The 23355-nt window shown below is 41.9% G+C and overlaps 1 protein-coding gene across 2 annotated transcripts in view; it reads right to left on the bottom strand.

The window, feature by feature from the left end:
• The window catches only part of MAGI3 (membrane associated guanylate kinase, WW and PDZ domain containing 3), a 73278-nt gene that overhangs the window by 27618 nt on the left and 22305 nt on the right, over positions 1-23355 (bottom strand). For both annotated transcript variants that reach the window (XM_055819866.1, XM_055819865.1), the window contains exons 2-6: positions 8254-8370; positions 6264-6383; positions 4009-4218; positions 2516-2690; positions 1585-1664 (exon numbers count right to left, since the gene is read on the bottom strand). In XM_055819866.1, coding sequence (XP_055675841.1) covers positions 1585-1664; positions 2516-2690; positions 4009-4218; positions 6264-6383; positions 8254-8370 — 702 coding nt within the window. The remainder of the gene's footprint in view (positions 1-1584; positions 1665-2515; positions 2691-4008; positions 4219-6263; positions 6384-8253; positions 8371-23355) is intronic.

Raw genomic sequence — 23355 nt, 5'->3', positions numbered from 1 at the left:
CTGCATCTCCATTCCTCTTGTACTTTCTGTTTCAGACCACCTGGCACAAGTAATGCCATCTTTAATTATTCTCTCAATAACATCAGGATATCTCACTGTACTCTGACAATGTTTCAGTTTTCAGTCAACCCAAGAAATCTTCATAGAGTTAGAACTATATAAGCCATACGTGATAAGTAAGAAGACAGCCCCCTCCATAGTAGGCTATTTCACCCTGATGTTTACAATACAGTGAGACACCCCAAAAATACCAGCACGTGTTTAGGTCTGGCTGCATCAAATTCAGCACAGACTGTCTAGCCTGCCAAGAAGATGAAATGTGGTTCTGTGCTGCTGCAGCCTGCCGGCTCCTGCAGCCACACCAAGCTAGCCGACAGTGGCTCGGGCTTGGGCTGCCTTGGACATCCCTACATTAGGGGTCTAAAATAAAAAAAAAATCACCTGTTTGATATAGGTACTGGAAGTTACGTGTGAAAAGCTCCTTTTTATGGCAAATTCAGAATCTGGTAAGATGGTGCCTAGCAGCAGATCGTAATTGACTGAAGGTGATAAGCAGGTAACACAAAGGTCCAATTATTCTAGATTTACTGTTCTAGTTATCTTGACTATGGAAATTTAAATATTAGAATAATGGACACACTCAGGTAGCTAGCCATTTTAGGGGTAAAATTGCTATGTAATCTTGTTTGAGGCTGCCCTAAGTTTGACAGTAACAGGAATTTTCCTAACATATGACAGCATTACCAATTATTAATAACAGCATTACTCCACAGGGTTTGACAAAAGACCCAGTGGGTCTATTCATTTAAATGTTGTTCATTCGGATATCCTACATCTATCTGTTTAAAGTGCTCTTTTTATCCTGTGGTGAGCTGCACATATGTTTAATAAGTAGCAGTATGCGTCCATTGCTCCAGCTGGCTTCATTATGAATACACGGTTGCTGTGCAATTTAGGAAGACGACAGGCTATTCCGAGTCTGCCTCATCTTTTGTAATGTCAGGCATTTGCTGAAGACAGAGCTATTTGGTACTCTTTTCTAGCCGAAACAAGACCTGTAACTCTTGAAGCAACAGCATGAAGAGTTGAAGGGAGTCAGATTGTTCCCTCTACTTATGCATTCAAATATTATATCATCATGTCACATGCAAAAGGTATGATCGGCAACAGGTATAATGCTGCATCTTCTTTATTATTCCTATATTCTAATATACTTATGGACCTCTTCCTCCTGCTATATTCCACCTGCACAACCATTTCCACTGAGATCATCACTAAGGTATCCAGCTTTCTCCTTAGCAATGATAGTAACTGGAACAAAGTTATCTCATTCTCTTCTCACGAATGCAGCTAAACCCATGATTCAGTCAGATTCTACTACTCCAGAGAAAATACAATGTGGACCTTCCCAGTCTTATGCAAACTCCTATCGCCACCAAACTGGAGACACTCAGCACTACCCTGCCTGCTCCAGTCACGTGTACCAGGAAGAAGCTTTACCACAGCAATAATGGATTGTACCCAGCTGGGATAAACTCAGACATTTACCAGTCACAGGTGCAAAATTAATTCTGAATATCTCACCTCCATCTTCACAGTCTTCAGGAGCTTTGGCCTTCTTACAGAGCCGTGGATCAAGCCATGTGGTTGTCTTGGTGTTATGACTGTAGAGCAGAACATGTGCCATTAAAAGAAGAGAACTCCCTCAGACTGAAGAAATTTTGCTTTACTTTTACTTTTAAATATTTACTACCATGGGAAGACTGTAGCTTTTAGATAATATAACCTCTATTTGCGCCCTAGTCACACCATAAAATGCTAAAGAAAGGCAACAATGATGCTCAGAGGTACCACTGCACTGGAGACTCTCCATGACAGATGTGAAATGTTAGGGGTATAAACACTCTCCCCTGACCCCGAGAGCTCATGTGGGAACAGCAGTTGTTTCTACCTGAAAGGAAAAAATATTTTTAGCCTCTTATGATTAACTCTCAGTAAGGTTTCTGCTGCATTTTTGCCTTACAGCTTATAAATGAGGCTGTTCCACATGTGCACATACGAGCTACTTTCCTATCCTGGGCTTTAATCTGTGCTATTTGTACTTTTCAGCATGCATTCCCAGCCAAGGAACACAAGCATTGAAGAAAGAATAAACAAGCTCTCAGATTTCAGAGGAATTTGACATAGAGAAGGTTTATATGATGTTATACCTCCCTTAGCAATACCCAGCCAGCTTCGTATTTTGTGAGGTACAAAACTCGCATTACAAACTGACGCTGCATGTGGAACCACAAGGCTTTCCTGTGTGACGGCAATCGTACTAAGTGTACAACATAGATGACCAGCAGTAAGGAATCTAACAGCAGGAATATATTAAATTTCATAGAGAAACAGAAGCAGTAAGAGCAGCAGAAGAGAGGTATAAGAGCAGCAGGCAGCTTCCTAGACTGCCACCCATCAGCACTTCTCTCCTGCGAAGGGCACAGCAACCCCTCCACACTGTCAGTCTACTCACTCAATGAAGTAGATCATGCCAGTGTCGGTGTAGGCCATCTCCCAGTTCTTGGGCAGTGGTTCCAGGGTTTCATCCCTCAACATGTAATTTCTGAAGTCCATGGAGCTGCTTGTCTGGTTGTAGCTGGGAACAGGTTTCATCCAGTCAGGAGAATCTGAATGTTTTTCTTTGTTTTCTGCAGTTGTTCAGGGAAAGTGTTACTATTTGTCAGATGTTTATGTTGTTTCTCACAAAGAACCACCCTCTTAATCTGGCTACGAGTGGATGTCAAACACTGCCCCATGTGTGATGTGCATTTTTCCACCTTTTTTTTTTTCAGCTGTGAACTTTGAAAAGCTGACATGAAAACACTGAACTCTGCTCTTCCCCTGCCAAACAGAATTAACCTCGTATCATGTGTCTGAGCCTACTCTGAAAAAATCAATGCTGGCAGAAAACCAAGTCGACTACACTTTGTTGCTGCTCTTACATACAGAACAGTGTTTGTAATACCATAAACTCCCCCCCCCCCCCCCCCCCCCCCAGTCCTACTAATATTCCTCAAAGCACCAGAATGAAATGTAGAGAAGACCTAAAGTGCCAATAAAACACACACCACCCTCCTGCAAGGCACAAGAAAAAGCTCCCAAAAATCCCCACAGGAAACTTTCAATGCAAGCCTCCACCCTTCAGTCCTGAGGTTACGCTCAGTATCTTTCATCACACAACAACATCTGCGACCTTCACCTAACCAGCAGCCCGGTCACCTCGCCGCTCTGTGCTGTGGTGTTGTCAGCCCTGAAGCTAGCAAGTTTAGGTCAGGTCTAGTCAATACAAGTCTGTCTTAAACACACAGACAGGATCATCTGCAAATGCAATGTGACATTTCTCTCCGCCATCAGTTCCTCCCCCTCAAGATGAGTAACTGTGACAGCGGAAGGAAAAGGGCATCCTGCCAACCTTTGAAAGGTCCAACCGGACACTGGTCCAGTCCTCATGCACTCTGCTTTATTTCCCTCCAGAAACTCCCCTTCAGGCAGTTTCAGGCTGTGCAACAGTTCCTTAACCAAAATAATCTGAAAATTTTACAGTATGAGCTAGCGTTGCCCCTTAAACCAACAGCTTCACTAAAATCTCCTGCATACAAATACAGTAATCTCCTCAAAATTAAACAATAACATGTACAGGGTATGAATTATACTCTGCAAAGGATTCTGTTACTTGAAGAGTGGATAAATTTTTCCTTCCTCCTCATGTAACTGGCAGATACCCAGCACTACATGTTCTTTACTGAGCAGTGCATTTTATGATGCAATTGCACATCTGGCTGGAAGAACAGCTGTTTCTTCTTAAAAGATAATTTCAAAATTGAGTAAAAACACCAGTCTGAATAGAAAACTGCCTTCAAACTTTACCAAAACTAAGGAAGCAGTTCAAGCAAGCATGAGCGTTATTTGTATGCTTCTTATCCATTCATACCATACTTCAGGGAATTTCTCCCCTTGTCAACCAACCTATCCCTCCGCTGCCATTAACTGCTTCCTTTTCCTCCTCTTCCTCCTCTTCAGGGAGAGCGCTGTCCATCCTTTGCATTTTGCTGACAGATGTGGTTCTTTTCCTCTGTGATTCGGTATCAAAATCATTGTCAAAAAGAACTTGATCCACGGGATCAGGCTGAAAGGGGCTGGGCTCCGCTGGAGGCTTTGGAGTACCGTAAAAATTACCTGACAGTGAGACAGAAAATCAAGATTGCTAAAGCACTGACACTTGCAGAAAGTACCGGCAGTGAATGTTTTATTGCCTATGTAACATGTTTTTGGTGAAAGACCTGAACTGTAACTTAACTTCTTAAAAAAGACATAAGCACTGTCAAAAAATCGATCAAGAGTCAAAACCTATTTGCCAATGATGCTATCTGACATCAGAAAACAATAGGTTTAATTCAAAATTTCTATCCTGCCACATGTTTTCAAAGCAAAAGACAGATTTGCTACTTTATGGAACATTAGTGAATTCCAGGCAAAGAGACTTGGGGAACAGTCTTGAGAAAAGCAGAACAGTGAAAATCAATTGTTCTTACTTTATATACTGATTAACTGATTAACAAAGTACTATGCAGCAACAGAAACACTCTGAAGTAAAAAAGCAAATTAATTTTGTGCAGAAGTATCTATTTACATAAAACCATTTAGAAATAATTGATTCTAAAACTACAATCCTACTATTTTCTACTGATAATACATGCTGTTAATACAGCTTCATCTAAAAAATGAGCTCTGCTTGAGAAAAATGAAGAGATATTTTTCTTCAATATTTTAATCTAAAACACAAAGACTGGGAATCATCTGTTGTTTTCCGGAAAACAATTTCAGCAATTGACCTCTCTCCTGACTGCTCATCTGACTTTTATTAGGGAATGGAGCACACAGTAAGAGAGCTTCCCAGAATTCCTGCTGGGGTAACTTTTGGTGCTGGATATGGTTTTGACCATTAAAAAAAAAAAAGAAAGAAACCCTTCTGAAAATATAAGTGAGGGCGAGGCTCAAAGTGGTGACAGCCAGATAAAGGAGAGCTAAGGGGGAAAAAAAAGTGTCAGTTTAGTCTAAATTTGCTTAGATTTCCACAGACAGGACGACGTTGACAGACAGCATGAGACATGTAAAAGAAGGAGGTACAAAGCCTTTCACAGAATCTTCTACTTTGGACATTTTCTTTTTCTTTCTTTCTTCCCTTTTTTTTTTTTTTTAAGAGGGTGGAATCAACCAAACTCATTCGAGTGCCAGTAAATCCACCAACTACCAAAGAAATCCACTTGATGCATACTTAAAGTTGTTGGAATCAAATATATGTTAAACAGATGTAAAAATCAGGCAGGTTTATAATCTCAAATTCTGTTGATCATCAACGAAAGCTGCACATGCTCAGCATTTCTGAAAATTTGGCCGTAATTTAGTTGACTTCAAGTACAACTATATATTTGAAAAAAATCTAGCCAGATCATATTTCAGATTTTATAAACTTAGGTTAAAAAGCAGCACAAGATGTTTGCAATTTGTTCTGTTCACGGTGTCAAGTCGTTCAATAGTAAAAAGCAGTAGAAACCAGGTGATCGTTACTTGAGACCCATCTGCAATCAGGCATGCTCCACAGCAGTGCAAGACATCCCCAGGGCTGAGCCAGTCAAACTGGTATCTCCTCCCTCTCACTTTAAAAAAAGGTGGGTTTTGGTTCATCCCGCCACCCTAGAGCACAGGGACAGGAGGAACCTTGAAGTTACCTCTGACTGACATCAAACGCTTGAAAACAAACCAAAGCAAACCAAAGGCCTGCCACACAGTAGCAGCTCCTTGACTCCCCTGGATAACCAGTTCCTGACGGTTCGCTACCTTCATTATGACGTGCTTCCCCATCACTTTTAACAAAACTGACTCTGCTACAGATTTCGACAATCTGGTCTAGAGCTGTTAGATTTTTCATAGCAAAACACATTTGCTTCCTCAAAAATGCAATGGGGAAAATAATCAGATGGCATTAAGACTGGCTGAAAGGACACCTGTGATTTAGTAGAGAGCTTTAAAAAAAGACCACTAGTCTTCTTCACAGGTAGTCCAAAAATAGACTTAATATTGCCGCTCTGGTAGCGTAACGACCATCAACGGGCAGGCCAAGTGGCACCTCCGGGGTGTAAGGAACTGCAGGAACTGCACTTAGACCAAGACACCAGACATGAGTTCTGGGTCCTTATTCCCATTCCGTGTCATCAACGTACCATCATATGTTCCACTTTCTAGCAAGGCTCCACTTTCTTCCAGTGCTTTAAACTGCTCAACCGGAATGAAATTATAGTCTACCCCAGGGACCTCCCCATCTCTGGGAGCCCGTGTAGTGCCTGAAAAGACAGAGAAAACATTCTTGTAAGATACTTAAGTGCTGCCTGTTTACCAAATGCTGCCTGCTGTACAGTTCAGTAAAAACAATGTATTTTTGTACCTTTATACAGTGATGATGTCACTCCGGTAAGATAAGAGATAGAACATTGGCGAGCAAATGAACAATAATGTATGAAAACTAGGCCAATAAATTATGTAGGAATGACAGTTCTGGTATTGAGGAAGGAGGAGGAAAAAAAGCTGGGTGAGGTGGTAATTAGAGAGAATTTCCTCCATTCAGTGAACCAAAACCAGCTTCTGTGGAAGCTGACAATGCCTGGGCCAGGCCGTCACAGGCTGGGATTCTGAGGAGCTGTTTAACAGCTGTGGTATGTTAACCCAGCTGTAAGGGTGCTTCATCTCTCCACTGTTTCCACCAGTACCAACTCACTAACTCGCCAAGAGGTCAGCATAACTAAGCACATTTGATTTTTGGGCCACCAAATCCGTAACTGGGCACAGAAACTGTTTTTTAACCTTACAATTCAGAGTGTAAATCAGCTATACACCAAACCCTGGCTGTAGGTAAGATTTTTCACGGTAATCAGTAAATTGCTGGTTTAATGCAGAAGTTCTCGAAGCGTTGTATCTCTAAATATGGGTCTCCCATAGTCATAACAGCTTAATTAAAGCTCTCCTGGAAAGGACTCTACTGATTTGTTACTGCCTATAACATAAAGCATTTTAAAGGTGTATGTCAATTTTTTTCAGGCAGCAGCACGAACAAGAGCTGCTAGCAAATAAACTGCATTTCACTATTATTATCTTCTGAGAAAGTCGCAAAGCCTTGGGCACGATCAGTATAATAATGATGCTAAACTGAGAACAGAATTCCTGTAGTTACAAGAACATCAGTTGACAAACTGAGGGTTTTACTGCAATGAATATTTAAATACAGTTGGTGATGAGCCATTTTAATCAGTGAACCTTTGAAAGAAGGTAAAGGATGATCTTGTGATAATTAAGAAGTGAAATTACACAGAAGGGTGAGAAGCAATGACACAGGATTTTTGGCAGCTGTCAGAGCATCCTGTGCCTTGAACGGTGCTTTCTATAAATGTCCACTCATGGGAGCAGTCACCTTTAGGCACCTCGCTAAAGGCAAGTTGGCATCTGTGCTGGCTGGACCAAGTGATGCTAGCAGATGCTCAGAGCAGAAGGGCTGGCATAACCGATGAGACAGGTCTACCCAGATTCTCCCACTAATTAATTCTTGCTGCGACACTAGTTTGTCCACACGCTGTTCCTTCCTTCTCCTCTTGGGCCATGGATTCACTCTCCCTCTTGCCACCACCACCTTGTACTGTCTTCTCGGAGTGAGCGAACAACAGCTCCCCTGCCTGCACCTTCTGTCGCTGCAACCCTTTCTGCGTACAATCCAATCCCTCCCACACCTCTCCTTCAGCTGCGCTACTCTGCCTAATGCATGTGACCCTCTCGAGGTCCCAGTTTTCTCTTTGTGCAAAAAAACAATAAACTGACAAGAATCAGGACATTTCCACTGTTTGATCATGCTGAGGATGATTTATTTCTTGTGGCAGCTGTGGTTACTGTAACAACAACTGACAAACTGCCAAAGAGTAAAACACAGGTATTACTGAAACACTCTGAGCCGCTGGGTTCTGAAGTTTTTGCTGTTTTGTCAGTCCATATTGGCTGGACATTTTCATTGCAGCTTAAGATACAAAACTATTCCAGCAAAGACATTTACAGAAGTTGCTGCTGCAAGGTAAAACTACAAACCAGAGTAAGAGAGAAGGCATTTAAAGCTCTCAAATTAAGTGATGGTTAGCAGGAACAGATCAAATGAGGGTGATCTTACATACTTACAAGGGATGGTTCTCAAGTAGAGATTGTCTCTGATCACTTGCTGGAGTTTATGGTCTATAGAGCCCTTCTGGAACTGAAGGCTCAAGTAGTGGCGCAAGTCTTTGTTGATGACTTTTCCTTAAAAAACAACAAACAAGAATAACTTGTAAAAAATAAGCAGGATCTCACAACAAGAGTGTTACATACAAGTGCTATAAATGTTTCAAAAAAAGGAAGCATCACAGAGAATTGGGTTGTTTTTAATACAACGACCTGAATGGAAAAGCCATTCTATGCTACCAAAGCCTGACTCTGCTGCTGTAAATTGGCACAGTGATTTTAAGCACAGCTACGCAACAACCGTCTAATCTCAGTATCTCCCCAAGCAAGACAGTGACAATATCCTGGAATTATTTGGAAATCAATGAAAAGTATTAAAATACAAAATCTATTGCCAAAATTAAAGTCTCTACAGACAGGAAACTGTTTCAAAATACAGTGATAATACTTTCTATTCAATTTACATCAAATGGATAGGCACCTGAACTCAATATTTTGTCACATGGGAATCTGCATTCTTGATATTATAAAAAGAAATTATTTCCTTTTTAAAAACAATGCATGATAGAAGCGAGAGGTTTTTACAATTATTCCTTTGCAATACTTCTGTCAGGTATCATTAGCGAATCTGTCATATCAGTAGATAACCATGGCCCCTTCAGCACACAAATAACTGAGCTCTTGTATTACTGCTTCATCCTTCTGACAGAAGGGTACAAACCAATCTTTTGTACCCTGTCATCTTCCCAGAAAGCACATTAAATAGGGTTCAGTGACCTTGGTAAATTTAAGTTACGTACTACAGCAGAATACTCAGGGCTTTAGGGAAAAAGACTCAGTCTTTGTCTTCAAAACCCACTCTAGGAGATGGCCAGTAGCAGGCATATGCTGGTGTATCACAACAGCGGGAACAAAAGCTGGAACAGACAACTGCTCCTTTTAAATTGCATCAGCAACAGGTTATGAAACCTGCCGTTGGGAGTGATTCTGACAGGAGCCTTTGAAGCCTGCTGAGACCCGCTGCTAAAGAGACCATCTCAAAAGGCCCAAGAATGAAATGGGGCACAGACCCACATCAGTCTTTCTTAAAACAATGCTCCCCTACAACTTAAAGTGAGATTACTACACTTATATAAAATGCCAAGTTTGGAACAAACCCCAAAACACCAAAATCACCAAAACCTAAAAAACCCTTCTACCACTAACCAAGCTTTCCCAATCATGTGTCACTGCTGCAAAGTTGGTTGCGTATTTTGGTTTTGGCAAGTTTATACTTGCCCTTCCCATTTTGCCAAGTGAAGGGCAGATACACACCTTACACTTGTCTCTCAAACACTACCTTGGCTACCACCATTCACTAACAGCAAACTGTATTTCAATTTGCACCTTTTTCCCTCCAAGCAAAACAATAGCATGGTATTTAAAAGAGAAACCAAGTTTACCTATCATCTCTCTCTTCATAGAGGTCTGTGCCATCCATAAATTAACCAAAACCAAACAAAATCACCCTAAGCCGCCAAGCAAAGAAAAAACCCACCACACACATGCATGTGCCCAGGGATGCAGGCGGCACATCCAGTGCTTAACATGAGTCCCGAGATCCAAATGAAGCCAAATTCTCACCCCCCTTCAAAGCTGTCATTTTTTTTCAAAACTAAGCACAGAAACACTAAAAGCATTCTACAGCGTGGACAGGACAGTCCTCACGGCTCCCCAGGAGTTACACAAGCGATGCCGTACTTCCACTGATGTGGGTGGGGTGAGCAGTGTCCCTGTCCCCAATCCCTTCCCAAACACACAACTCTGAGTAACTCCGCAGCTCCCCTGGGTTGGATGCTCTCTGTTGTTATGGTAGCGAGCCCCCAGCTCAATTCCCTATATTGCCATCACGAGCTGTTCTTTATAAAACTTTGGATTTGCTTCCTGCAGTGTAATGAGCAAAACATGTCATGGAAAATGAAAACAAATGGTGTAATCTCCAGCAAGAAAAATATTTTCCATTTGTTTCTACAAATCACTTTATTGTTAGTAGACAAGATGGTTTCTCAACATTAAAAAACGCTTCACTGCTAAAATGGACCATCCATCTCCCTGTCAAAGACAGATCTATAGCACTGCACTTTAACAATACAAACATATTTCACTTAGGCAGATCAATACACACATCCTTCACTTGGGCAGATGAATCTGGTTGTTAGTTACGTTCAGAGCACTGCGTGTTGGAAAAGCTTGGCAAGAAGTGAAAATCTGTATGAGATGTAGAATTACAGAGACTTTATTTATTCCCTGATCTTACCCTCTTCATGTTTTAAAATTTAAAAGCCTCATAAACCCTTTTCAATAAATATCAACTCAGTCAGAAAAAAAAGAAAAGCTGCTACTACAGGTATGCTGACACTGAGGGGTTAATCTTAACATTAAAACCCTACAGATTGGACTATACGCCGAGAACAATATGACTAAATTAAAGATTGAAAGGATTGCCTGGGGAAAACAGAAGAAAGTCAAACAAAATAGTAGGCAGAGAGAAAATGACAGAAAGTCACATAGAGAATGGTGTGCGTTACAAAGCAGAGAAATAAAGTAACAGTAAGGATGCTTTAGGCAGCCTCCAGAGCTTGTTCTTACGTAAAAGCCAGATATTTCCCCCTTCAGGAGCTGAACATGCTCCTTTACACTGTTTCACACAGGCTTTTAGAAGAACCTCATGTATCAGACTCTCCAAAATGACTTAATAAATGTTGAGTTGGTGTTTGCTGTGCTGCTGAGCTGTCTCTGAAGGATGACACACACAACACAGGGACCAGTCAAGAGGAATAATGTACTTTATACCGTTCAGGTTCTGCAAGATGAACAGGCACAAGCCTCTTGTTTTCAGTTTTAATTTAAATTAACCACAAAGGTGGTGTTTAAATGAGGATATGCACACTGCAGTTTGGTAAGGAAAACTAAGTGACTGCAGAAGAAAAAAGGGCTTGAGTACCACTGCAGCAAAATACAGTGCTGTGAAGGACAGAGGCAAGCTTGAGTGACAGAGACACTGTGAAAAACGGGGGTAGTGGCTTTCATTTCTTGTCACACCACAAACGGCAACAGTAAAGTTGCCTTTGCTGCTGTACCTAAGCAGGACGAACATAGCTATTTATACATCCAACCTGTCACGGAAATGCTGAAGTATACATGTTGCGGTTACAAACAGATGGGTATTGCTATGGTGCTACTAGAACTCAACACAAAGCAGCACATTTCTAGATTAGCAATGCTGGTAAAACAGCAAAGCTCAAAGCTGAAATATGCAAATAAATGCTAAAAACTCAATCTGTGAAGATTTTGTGTTGCTGTCCAATAGTAAGCTGCAGCAAAATAATGTCCAAGTATGTCTGGCTAACACAGCAGGTATATGGATTGCCTGTGACATCCTCCCCCAGTCGCTCTGAAGACCACATAGAAATTCTCCATTTCATTTTGATGCACGATCTATGCAGCCAGAGGTGACAACTTTCTGGAGGCATGGCACATCCTAGTCACTGCACCACGCAGGGAGCTGTACCCTGAAGTTTCCATGCCAACACCTCCCAGAGACAGTGGCAGCTATATGCCAACACTGACCTGCAATGCTGCGCTGATGGGAGAATTAATGAGTACATAGCGTTTTTCTTTCAAACTTTTTGAAAAATATTTTACCGTTAATTATGAAAGCAATTTTACAAAGTAACCGTTTATTAAGTGTGCTACTCTCCTATTAAATGATACAATTCATTACTACGGCTTAAAATTTCACTGCAGCCTTTAGCATAAAAATGGAGTAGTCGCGAAAACGGAACTGCATTCCCTCACTCTTGGCTCCCCTCCGCCCGCTCCTGCCCTGGCCAGACCTCGGCACCACTGCCCACAGGGGTTTTAAGCATCAAAGAATGAAAAAAGGCACATTAGACACTGCTGCAGTTTTGTTTTCTCAATGGCAACAAAGCAGAGGAAAAATGTAAACAGAATTTCATCATGTAAATTCAGAATTTCATGAGTGTAAACAGAATTCCATACTGTCCAAGGCTATGCTGGACTGCATGAGGTGTTACATAAGTGGCGATTGCAAAAGGCAACCTGGAATATGAAAATTCCACGTGAAAAACATGAAGGGCTAATAAAGCCGCTAAATGGCTTTGCTCAAAAGCAGCCAAGGAAAACAGGAATTGTCAGAGTTGATCAAGTGGAAAACAGTTACTGTTTAATTAAAAACTAGCCTATCAATACATAAAGTAAGATTAAGTGATCTTCGACGTGATGAAGCAAAAACCATTTAAAGAAACCTTCAGCAACAAAAAGCAGACACCATGCATTAGGAAACCAAATTATAATTAGGGTGCAACACGTTAACTTTATGATATTCTTCAGCAACTACTCACATGTGTAATTAACACAAGGTACATATCCAAACACATGCATTCACTGACACAAATTATTTCTAAAAGCATGAACAGAATCACCATATTCACAGAACACGGGAAAGATGGAAAAGACAAGCAGTAACCTGCTGCCCACCAGCAAATACAACCCACGTTCCCAGTACAAGAAACAGGTGGGAGGTTCAAATTTTTCCAGTTATATTAGAAAAAGACAGCAACATTTTGCGCACGTCAGACCCAGCCAGCGGGTGCAGCCTTCCTCAGCTTGTGGGGCAGAAACACCGACGGGTTACTGCGCAGAAGCCTGCTTGTCCTTCAGGCAGAAGGGGGCCCTGGATGGCAGAGGAGGCAGGCTGAGACCGGCAGCCCTGCTCAGCACCTCAAACCCCAGAACCTCGCTCCCCAGTTCGGCACCTTGCCCCTGAGCAGCCCCCAGCCCACCAAGGCTCTGTGGACACGCTCCCACTCAACACCTCCCCGCCCCTCTTCCAGAGAATGGATGCAAGAACCTAAGTTTGGACTCTGCCTGCTAAAAAGCAGAGCCCCTGGGAAAAGGCAGGCCAGTAAGGAAGGCGAGAGGCCAGCCACACCTGGGCCAGTGATCCGCCTGGGAACAGAGACCTTGGTCCCATTAGGGACTGATTGCCCCTTGAGGTAACTCCTGCTTGTTCATGAGGTAACTGCTGCTGCTTCGAAGAGCAATCAAGCTCACCATCAGGTGAGGCATTACTTTCTAAGAGACAAGGAGTAAGAAAATCACGGTGTTCTGCCCACAGGGCTCAATAAGCACCTTATAGGCCATCCGGCACTACCAGCTGCTTTGGAGTTCAGTTGCTGCAAGGATGTTCAGAAGACCAAAAGCAGATAATCATCTCAGGAATGTGACATGTAGGCTTCTGCTCCTCTGCCTTTTAATGAGACTCAGGCAGCAGTAGGTCCACACTGCTCCGCTCCCAAAGTCAAAATTAATCACGTCTTTTGACTGCCAGATCCGACATCAGAAAAGGCCAACTGTTGACTAATTCAGTGAAGATTCTCCAAAGGGCTGTAGTGGGCAGGTCTCTGGCTTGGATACCGTAAAGGCATCTTGATTTGCTGTGTCACCGGTAGGCAACAACATTTGTCTGAAAACAGAAATCTGTCACAAGACATATTTTCCCCTGACAATGAACAGAACAGACAAGGTAAAGAATGAAACTTCATTTCCTAGAACAAACGTGGGAGAAGAGCCAAACACATCAGAAGCTTCTTTTTTGGATGTGAAATGCGAATGATGTATTTTACAAAGACAAAATAATAATAAAAAAACCTTAGCTCATTAAAGGGCATGAAGAAAAGAATAAAAATCTATTTTAATGTTCTGTTCACATTGACAGACTCTTCACCTTCTCCCTCAACCCAGGATCATTTGTAGAACTTTGGGTCGAGAGCAGACCAAGAGACATCAACAATCAAACTCCTCTGAAATTACAGATGCTGTTATCAGTAGAGGGAGAACTGGGGAATGACTTGGGAAAGTTGTTTGGAGAGGGAAGGGGAAAGTCCTGGGGATGAGAAGCTGATAAGCGCAGATAAAACTGAACTGTACTATTTGGGAATAGGGATAGGTATCAAAGGAGGTATTATGATTCAGAATAATGCTGTCAGGAGAAAATATATTTAAAGTATATTTTAAATTCCTCAATAAGATGTCTTACAAAAACTTTCAAATATTCATTAACAGAATCTCACTAAAGCCTGCTGGGCTGTGTGAATTTCCCTCTACTAAATGTCTGCAAAGAATATTGACTGAATATAGGGACAGTAAAGATATTTTTATTAAGCCATGCTGCACTCAGCAAGCTACATGAGCATCCCCCAAAAAAGCTCAGACAATGTTAAATTCTGTAGACTAGAGCCACTGGCACAGGGTTAGCTGCGAGACAGACACAGAAACAGCAGAGACAGCCTGGGTTTAGGCGATGAATGTACACAGGTGAGCAAGAGGCTCGGGAACAAGCGGAGCGAACACAGAGAGGAGAGGGGGCAGAGAAGCAGCCCTGCACGGCATCTGTGTGCAGAAAATCCAAATCAGTCTTGTTACACAGTTCTGGAAGTTATTCCAGCATCTGGAGAAAACATGTTATAATGAACAACAACAAAAAAGAAAGCATTTAAGAAATTATCAAACTTTCAGGCAAAGGACAATTAGAGAGAAGTCCTTTACACCATGCTTCCTTTGAGATGAGCTTTTGAACACAGTCCTGCCAAGCACATCGCAGCTTGGAGAAGATTGCTACTCATTTCCTTTATTTTACCATGCTTTTTAATTGTATTGCATAAAGATCTTCAGGAAACACTAGCCATATGGAAATCACAGCCCTCCTGCATGCCAGTGTCCTACAGAGATAGAATGAGGAGAGATTCAGAATTCGGGGAGGTTTTTGCAGAACCTGACCCACCCTGTGTACTCTCAAGCTGTCTGGCCTAACATTTGCCTGTGCAGTATGGCCAAGAACTGGACGTCTAATAAACATCGAAGACCTGTGCAAACAGCTACATTTAGAAGACCGATTTTACTCCAAGGCACAGATTAATGACACAAGACCAACCGGTACGGGTGGGAAGTCCCAGAGCGTCGGCACAGAATGAAAGAAGCAGGACTGGAGGAGACCTCACTGACAAGTGGCGGGACCTGTCCGAGCGGCAGAGGAAGGAATTTAATTCCCCCATAACACAGCTAATCCATAAACTTTTAACTACAACAGCAAATCTCGTTTCTTTATAGTGAAGAGAAATCATGGTGCAGAGCATTTGCCAATTACCATGCTGTGAAATAAGGTTGTTAAGTGGCTAAATGTTACTAGTGTCAATCTTCTTTAAAGAAAATTGAATTAAGGATCTTTCATGTAGCTGAACTATGGCTGTGTCATTAAAGATATTCTACAAATTCAGAAAAAGTAAAGGGTAAGTATGTCAGAGTCATCTAATTGCATTAACATGACAGATGCAGAAGAATTAACAGAAGAATTTACATAGGGTCTATTGTACAGAAAAAAAATTTCAAGGCACTTCATAGCCACAATAATCCATTAGGCCAGACTAATTTACTAGCTGAAAGCTGAAAAATATTAGAAAAGTTTACTTTGAGAGGCTGGTTTAATTGTAGTTTGTTATATGCTGTCCGATAAATTCTTGGTGGTATATTCTTATTTACAGAAATTATGGTAGAGATAAGCCTTACAGTATTCATAAATCATTTACCATAGCATTCAAAATACTGGAAGGGTGTTTTTACAATACTCCTGAAATAACTGAAAAAACATTTATCAAGATCTAAGAAATAATGTTGCTGCAAACCTTATTACAGCATGTAATCCCACTTCACTTTGGGGAATCTTTTTTTGTTAGTAATACAAAATACACTCTGAAAACATCAAAAACTGTACATGTTGACTTTTCAAGCCTACAGATTTGGGAGATCGCTCCTTACTAAAAATGATCAAAGGGGCGATCAACACAAGCCTGTCCAAGATAATGCCCTAAGATCTTCAGTCAAGGTGGTGACTGATACAGGGAGACAATGTTTCTCAAACCTCATTCCTGAAGATCACAGCACACTGTACAAGGTGTTACAACCAATAAGCCAGCCCACTGTTGGTAAACCTATGCAAAAATAACTTGGCTTTGTGCTTGCTTATGAACTTCATCATTAAAGCATTACAAGTTTTGAAGACAACTAAAATATGCTTTGGAAGGCATATCCCCAAACAGTCTTTAAGAAATACAAAAAGTATTGGCAAATTATGCATTGTTTATTCTGAACAACACTTGGGAGCTGAGAAGGACAAGAGATGAAATGTAAACAGTGGGAGCCTGTATGCAATCCTCCAGGTTTTTATTTTTGGCAGTACAGAAACAGCAAAGCCAACTGTAACGGAAGCCTCTAGATTGTGAATATCCATGGCTGGGTTCCTCAACTGCCATGAAAAAAAAAATAATCTATTGTTTAGTACAGAAGGAAGAAGAAAGAAAATATTGGCAGAGCATAGGCAGCGTTTAGATGGGAGTCTTTCAGTGCCATTTGGTTCATATATGAAAATAACACTTGTTACCCAACTAACAATTGCCTGCGTTTGCAAATAGATGCATCATAGTTGGCTGAATCTTGGAAGCAAAGAATAAAGATCCGGCACTGTGCAACCAAGAGGTTTTTAACAGAGGAAGTACCTTCTACCACCCACCCCGAGCTCACCGCTCCACCTCCAGAGCACAAAACATCTATGGGCAGGGTGGGGCGACCCTCCCCTGCACCCACGGATGGCAGCTCCCATCTAACCACAAACAACAAACTTGGCTCTTCTTTAAACTACCTGAAAGCAAAAAGCATTTAGCTCACATGCCAGGACACATACTGAACGAGGACATCATCAGTAAAGCTCAAGTGCGAAGCCCAGGGATGCTGGGGCTCGAGAAGTGCAGAGCTCCTGGCAGCCCCCTGCCCTCTGATCCGCTCCCTGCACACGGCAGCATCTCCGCAGGGCGCCTGCGGCCAGCTGACACATGGCAGGACAGTGACACACACCACTTCGGAATTGCAGAAAAAGTTGTAAATTAAGACCAGCTGCATTTGGAAACCCATATGTAGGACAACAACAGATAAAGGCTCTACCGGACTCAAAAACAAGCAGCATTTTGCAGCAATACTATTGTGACACAAGACTCTCCATTAGAGCCTAGCGCAATTTTGTGAAGAGGTATGTATCTCATCATGAAAATAAAGTATATACATTTAGTATTGTTAACATGAAATGAAACATACATGTAAAAAACCAAAAAGATTAGCACACAAACGATGAGAAATGTTGGCAATTACTGGTGGACCACGCAGTTCATTATTTTTCACTGAACACTACTTTTTTCCTGTTCTATATCTTGTTACATCTACAGACACTCTTAACCTATGCATGACTTCTGTGGAATGACAGCAGATGTCATTTTAAGTTGGGGTTTATGTGATGCATTGGTAGCAAAAAAGCTTGCAGAGCCTAATACATTTTCTGCCTACGACCTTAAGGATTTTTAAAATGAAAATCCTTTGAGTAAAGAAGTTCAAACTTTCAGATGCCAGCTTCAAGCATACTAGTATCAGATATAATTACAGTAATACATTGCACGCACACAAAAATCCATTAACAATGGGAGTACAGTCAGGAGAATTACCAATGGGTAGGGTTTTCTCTGATAACGCCAAGTATTTTAATGTACCATTATTAAATAGGAGAACAGCAAGGCACAAAGAACTGTACAGCTGTTTCTGATATAAGATCAGACACTGAAGGAGATATGAGTAGAACTCAAATGATTCAGAATAATGAATGGGTTTCAAATAAAATGCAAACATAACTGTTTCCTTCAACTTAACAGTGGGGAAGAAAAATGCAAAAGAACTTTCCACAAGAGAACAGTTTGACCTTTTATATTGCATACGGAGACTTCACTCTTCTCTCTTTGATTTAGTATTTTCTTGAGAAGCGAAAAAAAGCACTTAAGAGATGAACAATCTTTTGCCTATTTATTAAGATTTGCTATATTTTCAAGAGGTATTTTAATTCTCTGCTTTCCTCGTGATCCTTCCCCACACTTCACTGGGAGGCAGCATGTATTCTACTTTACTCGTGGGAAAGATGGAGCATTTTACAACCTTCTGAAACAACTAAGACTCACTGCAAAGAATTTGTTTTTAATTGCTGTGGGGTAGTAACCTAAAAGCAGAGATACACTCTGCTCTCAGCTCACAGACAGCACTTTATACTTTGATACTATGACAATGGCTGGGGGGAAGAGTCAGTGAAGAGTGTCTGTGTGGAAAGGCACCCCTGAGACATCACTGTTGATACAGCAGATGAAGCTGTCCTTCTTGCAGGCCAGCAGGGAAAGGCATCCTCCTTCCACCTGCCTCTGGCTGCTTTCTCTCCTCACCTCCACTGCTGCTCTGCTTGACCTGTCCTCCTCATTTTGTAGCAGTCCCCACAATAATCTATCCACTACAATGGCACATGATTTCTGTCTCAAGTAAGATGTGTTTGCACTGGTGATGAGGAACAAGAATCCAAATAAACTGCACCCTGTAAGCCTCCACCACTGCCAGGTTTAAGTCAAAGACAGGGATTTACACAGGTATCTGGAAAGCTCACTGAGCACAGCCTGGGAGCTTGAAACAACTCACAGGACAAAAACGTGGATTTGCAAGATCTAACTATGCCTCCCAAAGTAGGAGAAATGCAAAGCACGAGAAGCAACAGGTTTCTGACGTCACAACAGCAGATTAATACAAACACTGAGCAGGACAGTACAGTCTAGTTGAACCACCATGCAAGTGATGGATCCTGTTCAGCAACACACAAACAGGCACAAACATGCTAGAAGACTGTGTTACAACAATCTAAAGGGTCAAAACAACAATTAGAATTTGTAATATGCAAACACGTTAAAAAAAATAAAAATACAGGGTTGTTTTAATAATAGCACTTTATTAAGGCTTTCTAATTATGCACTCGATCCCTTGCTGAGTTTAATCACTGTGCAACTCGCTACACCTACCAAGGCTGTCTGGCATGAGTAATATCTGTCACTGCAACACTCGTACTGTAAAGTCAAATACAGACACTGGAGCCATGAAATCAGAGTCCTCTGTAGCTGTCATAGGTTACAATAATACATAAATCATCTAGTCTGCTCTTAATTGAGCAGATACAGAAGTGAAACACTCCAAAACAAAGATAGGTAACCCAAACAATAGAAGTGATTTTCCTCGGGGTAACTATGGCTTGTTTTTTCCGATTTATAAACAATCTGCCATTCACTCCCTTAAATTTACAATGTGAGGGTTTAGGGCATTCACACTAGAGAAAATGATTTACTGAGACAAACCAACCAATTTGGTCTAGAAAGCACAATTAACATACGCAACTGAACAAAATGTTACTTGAGTCCGAAAACTGTTCTAATATTAATGCTTCCCTTTGACAATCCGCAGCCAGTGGGCAAATTCAAACTTGCCAACATTTAGTAAGTATTGTTTCAATATCCCACCCCAACAAGGGGTTCTACACAGGGTATTTTTGTAGGTTAACCTATTCCCACTGCAGTGTTTTGCAAAAACTGCCTGCCCTTGTGTTTGTCCTAACGTTTCAGACACTGACATACGTATAACATACCATATCTTATTGCTTAAGCAGCGTGAAGTTCTATAGAATGACATTTCAGTCACATCCCCAAAGAAAAATGTCCTTGCAGCTGCTCTGTGTTACACAAGCGATTTAATCTGCTTGGGACTTGGCACTGTTTTTCCAGCATAAGGGTACACGTTACATGCCAAGACCTTTTTTGTGTGTGTGTTCCGATTAGAATAGAATTTATGCAAATCACAGATTTATTTTTAGCCTGCTTTCCGTAGGAAACAAGACATGCAGTTACACTCTAATTTCTAGGCCCACTAACCTGTTTCAGTCTGGAGTTCAGTAGAGTAAGGAGCCTGACAAAGACACTATATTCACAAAGATGCTGCATGTCTGTTTTGCTGGACCAGAACAAACCTCTTGGGTGACCAACCAGCAACAGAAAACGTCACAGCAAAGGCATCCTTCAGCTGTGCCCATCAGTGGCAGCACAAGGTCTGTCATAGCTGGACCCATAAACCAAGTTTACACAACAGCAAACCCAGCTCTCAAATACCTGACCCACCCCAAACGTCCCCATTCCACATCACTTTCAAGTACAACAGTTCTTGTTAACAGCGTGGTTCATTCCAAAGCACTGGCCCACGCAGAAAAGTCACTGATGAGGTTTTGGGCGCACAGCTCTGTTGGGCTCCTCAGCCCCCACTTACTGCAGGACCCCAGAGCTCCAGCCAGGGCAGGGACCCCCACCAAGCACTGAACACACAGGCTAAGGAGCAATTCCTGCTCCGAGTAACAGTCATTAAGTGGTTCTTATGAAGGAATGGAGCTTCTCAAACTGGCTTTTCAAGGATCTCGGGAAGTCCCACCACTCCCAGAGGTAGGCTGCGGTATTCCCAATGGATCGCTTGCACTTGCACCAGAGAGAGGCAGTTCAGCAGTAAATTCAAACTGCAGATCACACAGCTGTGCCTCACCATGCTCCCAAGGACTCCCAGGAACTCAAACACCAACATCTAAGTGCCATCTCAGCACTCCTCTGATCAAATTAACAGATGTGCCATGTCACGGCATTATTGATTGGACATCTCAACATTTAATTGGAAAACAACACAGACAGACACCCCCAGCACTCTGCACAATATGGACAGTCAGCAAAATCCCTGTAACTCCAGATGTGCACTGGCCATGACTAATGCTAATGCCTGACTCATACAGAGTTCACACAGCAATTCTGCATCAAGACATGCTTTATTCAGTCTGCTACTACAGCTAAGGATCGAGGGCACACCAACGCACACCACAGTGCTCCGGTAAGGAACAGAGAAGTCCCTGCAGATGGCCCAGGACAGCACCCAGGGGAACATGCACGAGCTGTAGCAAGCACCAAGTCTGTGAGCATTCCTCACAGGTAGCCTCTTCGCACAAGCATGGCTGCAAGGAAACAGGTTTATGTTCCTCAGATTCTTCAATGCATTTCTTAGCAAACACAAACTTGTTGCAGAAAAGTATCAACACTGACATTTTAAAGTGCTGGTATAAACAGCACTGCAACTTTTAACTTGCTTAAGTCATACCATTTTCATGAACTATGAAAAAGACTTTCTCTCAAAACACAACCTAAAAACCAGCATTTAGTATCAATTGCTGTTAACTCCTACCCTTAAGGAATCTTACAAGATTTAAAAAGCCCAGAATGCCTCTGAGAAGGTACTGAACACCTACTGCACAGTTTTACAGTAGGCATATCCAGCTCACAGCACTACTGCACTATAAGCTAAAAGAAAAAAATAATTCAAAACATACAAACATTATTCAAAATACTTTAAAAATCTTCCAATTCAGAAAATAAGGTAATTCTCTCTTTTCACCCACATGAAGATGTCAGTCAAGCATCTTTTCCATCATGTATTTGGCACTACATTTACACGTGAAAAGCACAAAAACAAGAGCCAGGAGACTTGTTCCAGCCACCTACAAGACGGGGTCAGCTACCCACAATGTGCATCCAGAGACACAAGCAAGCTTCTGCCTTGGCCACAGAGAACAAGCACACATTCGTCGGTCACACCCCTGAATCTCACTGGTTTCACTCAATGAACTACAATTCAGTTATAACCTGATTTTGCAGGGATGCCTGTGTTTATGATCTTAACGCATTCTGTTGTTGAAGTAATCACATTAGGAAAGAACATGTCCCTATGTGTAAAGTTAATTGAGTAATATTAAAAATGAAAGGAATTTATCCTTTCCCTTGCACAGCATATCCTATTATTTCATCACTATTCATTTAATAAGATTTATTTCCAGTTACGGCACCCAGGGTTTTCAATTAAATATGAAATAGTGCTTTCTCTAAGGAGAGCAAGCGTGAAGAGCTGAACACCAGCAAAGAGGAACTGCTCAGCTTTTGGGACTCAAATTGCAAAAACTGAAATTGTCCAAGCAGTCCTAGCACATCCCATCACAACTCTTTGCCACAGAAACTCAGCTCGCCAGCAAGGTGGGTCACAGCAGCTAGCCTGGTGCGACTGCATCAAAGGCGCCAATTTGCAAGCTCCAAAGCAAGTCGTGGGAGCAGTGCAGGTCATCACCACTGAAAGCTGCAGCTCATTCAGAAGAGCTGTCAGAAGCAACTGCGCGCTCACCTCCACCTTTTGGCTTATTAATTTACATTTCAAAATTGGGCAGATGAGACTGACAAACTACTTCTCATTACTTACAATCCCAGAGAAGCAAAGTAAGACAGGTACATGGGGTCAGAAACTGCTGCAAGCAGTGCGGTAAGCACCCACCTGCCCGAGCCTGCTCCCAAGCATCTGGGGACCCTAAAAGCTTCTTGCCCAGTGCTCAGCACTGGGTTCATGCAAGTTTTTAAACTTTCATCTAGTTGTTGCCCATGCCTGCTAACATGGGTGCAAACCAAAATGGGTGGTTGACACACTCCAGAGCGTGGCACGGCAGGTGGGGGCATGAAAAGGTTCAGATGCACCTCATCCAAACAGGTTTCCAACACTGAGACGGGCTCCTCAACCTTCCTGCTCCTTATGAGCATGTCTGCATGACAAATGTGCAGTGACCGAGGGCAGATTGGCTTTAATGAAGTATCATCAAGATAAAAGAGTGTATTATCAACCTAACTTGAAACACAATTATAAAACCACCCATTTGCAGCAGCAACTCAGCCAACGTAGTCTTTTACCAGATGAGCCTGCTCTGAAGTATAAGCTTCATTAGGCTTTAACTGATTACATCTTCTGTCCTAACCAATTGTTCACAATTTATGTTTATGGTCATGCAGGCAGAGAATGTACAACATAAAATAGGAACCACTATGTTGACAGAGGACAATGCAGTAGCTTTAAATTTACAGGAGGATATAGATACTGCAGACTGCCAATTTACTGAAGAAATTTGCTTCATTATTGTTCCCACTCTAAAATGCTCCATAAATAAACATGTTTGGACTCTGGAGGACTCAGAAAAAAACACGGGTGAAC

Source organism: Falco peregrinus, chromosome 16 (assembly GCF_023634155.1).
Source record: "Falco peregrinus isolate bFalPer1 chromosome 16, bFalPer1.pri, whole genome shotgun sequence".
In the NCBI taxonomy this organism is placed as follows: Eukaryota; Metazoa; Chordata; class Aves; order Falconiformes; family Falconidae; genus Falco; species Falco peregrinus.
Note: the sequence above shows the minus strand (reverse complement) of the source record. Positions and strands in the feature narration are given on the sequence as shown.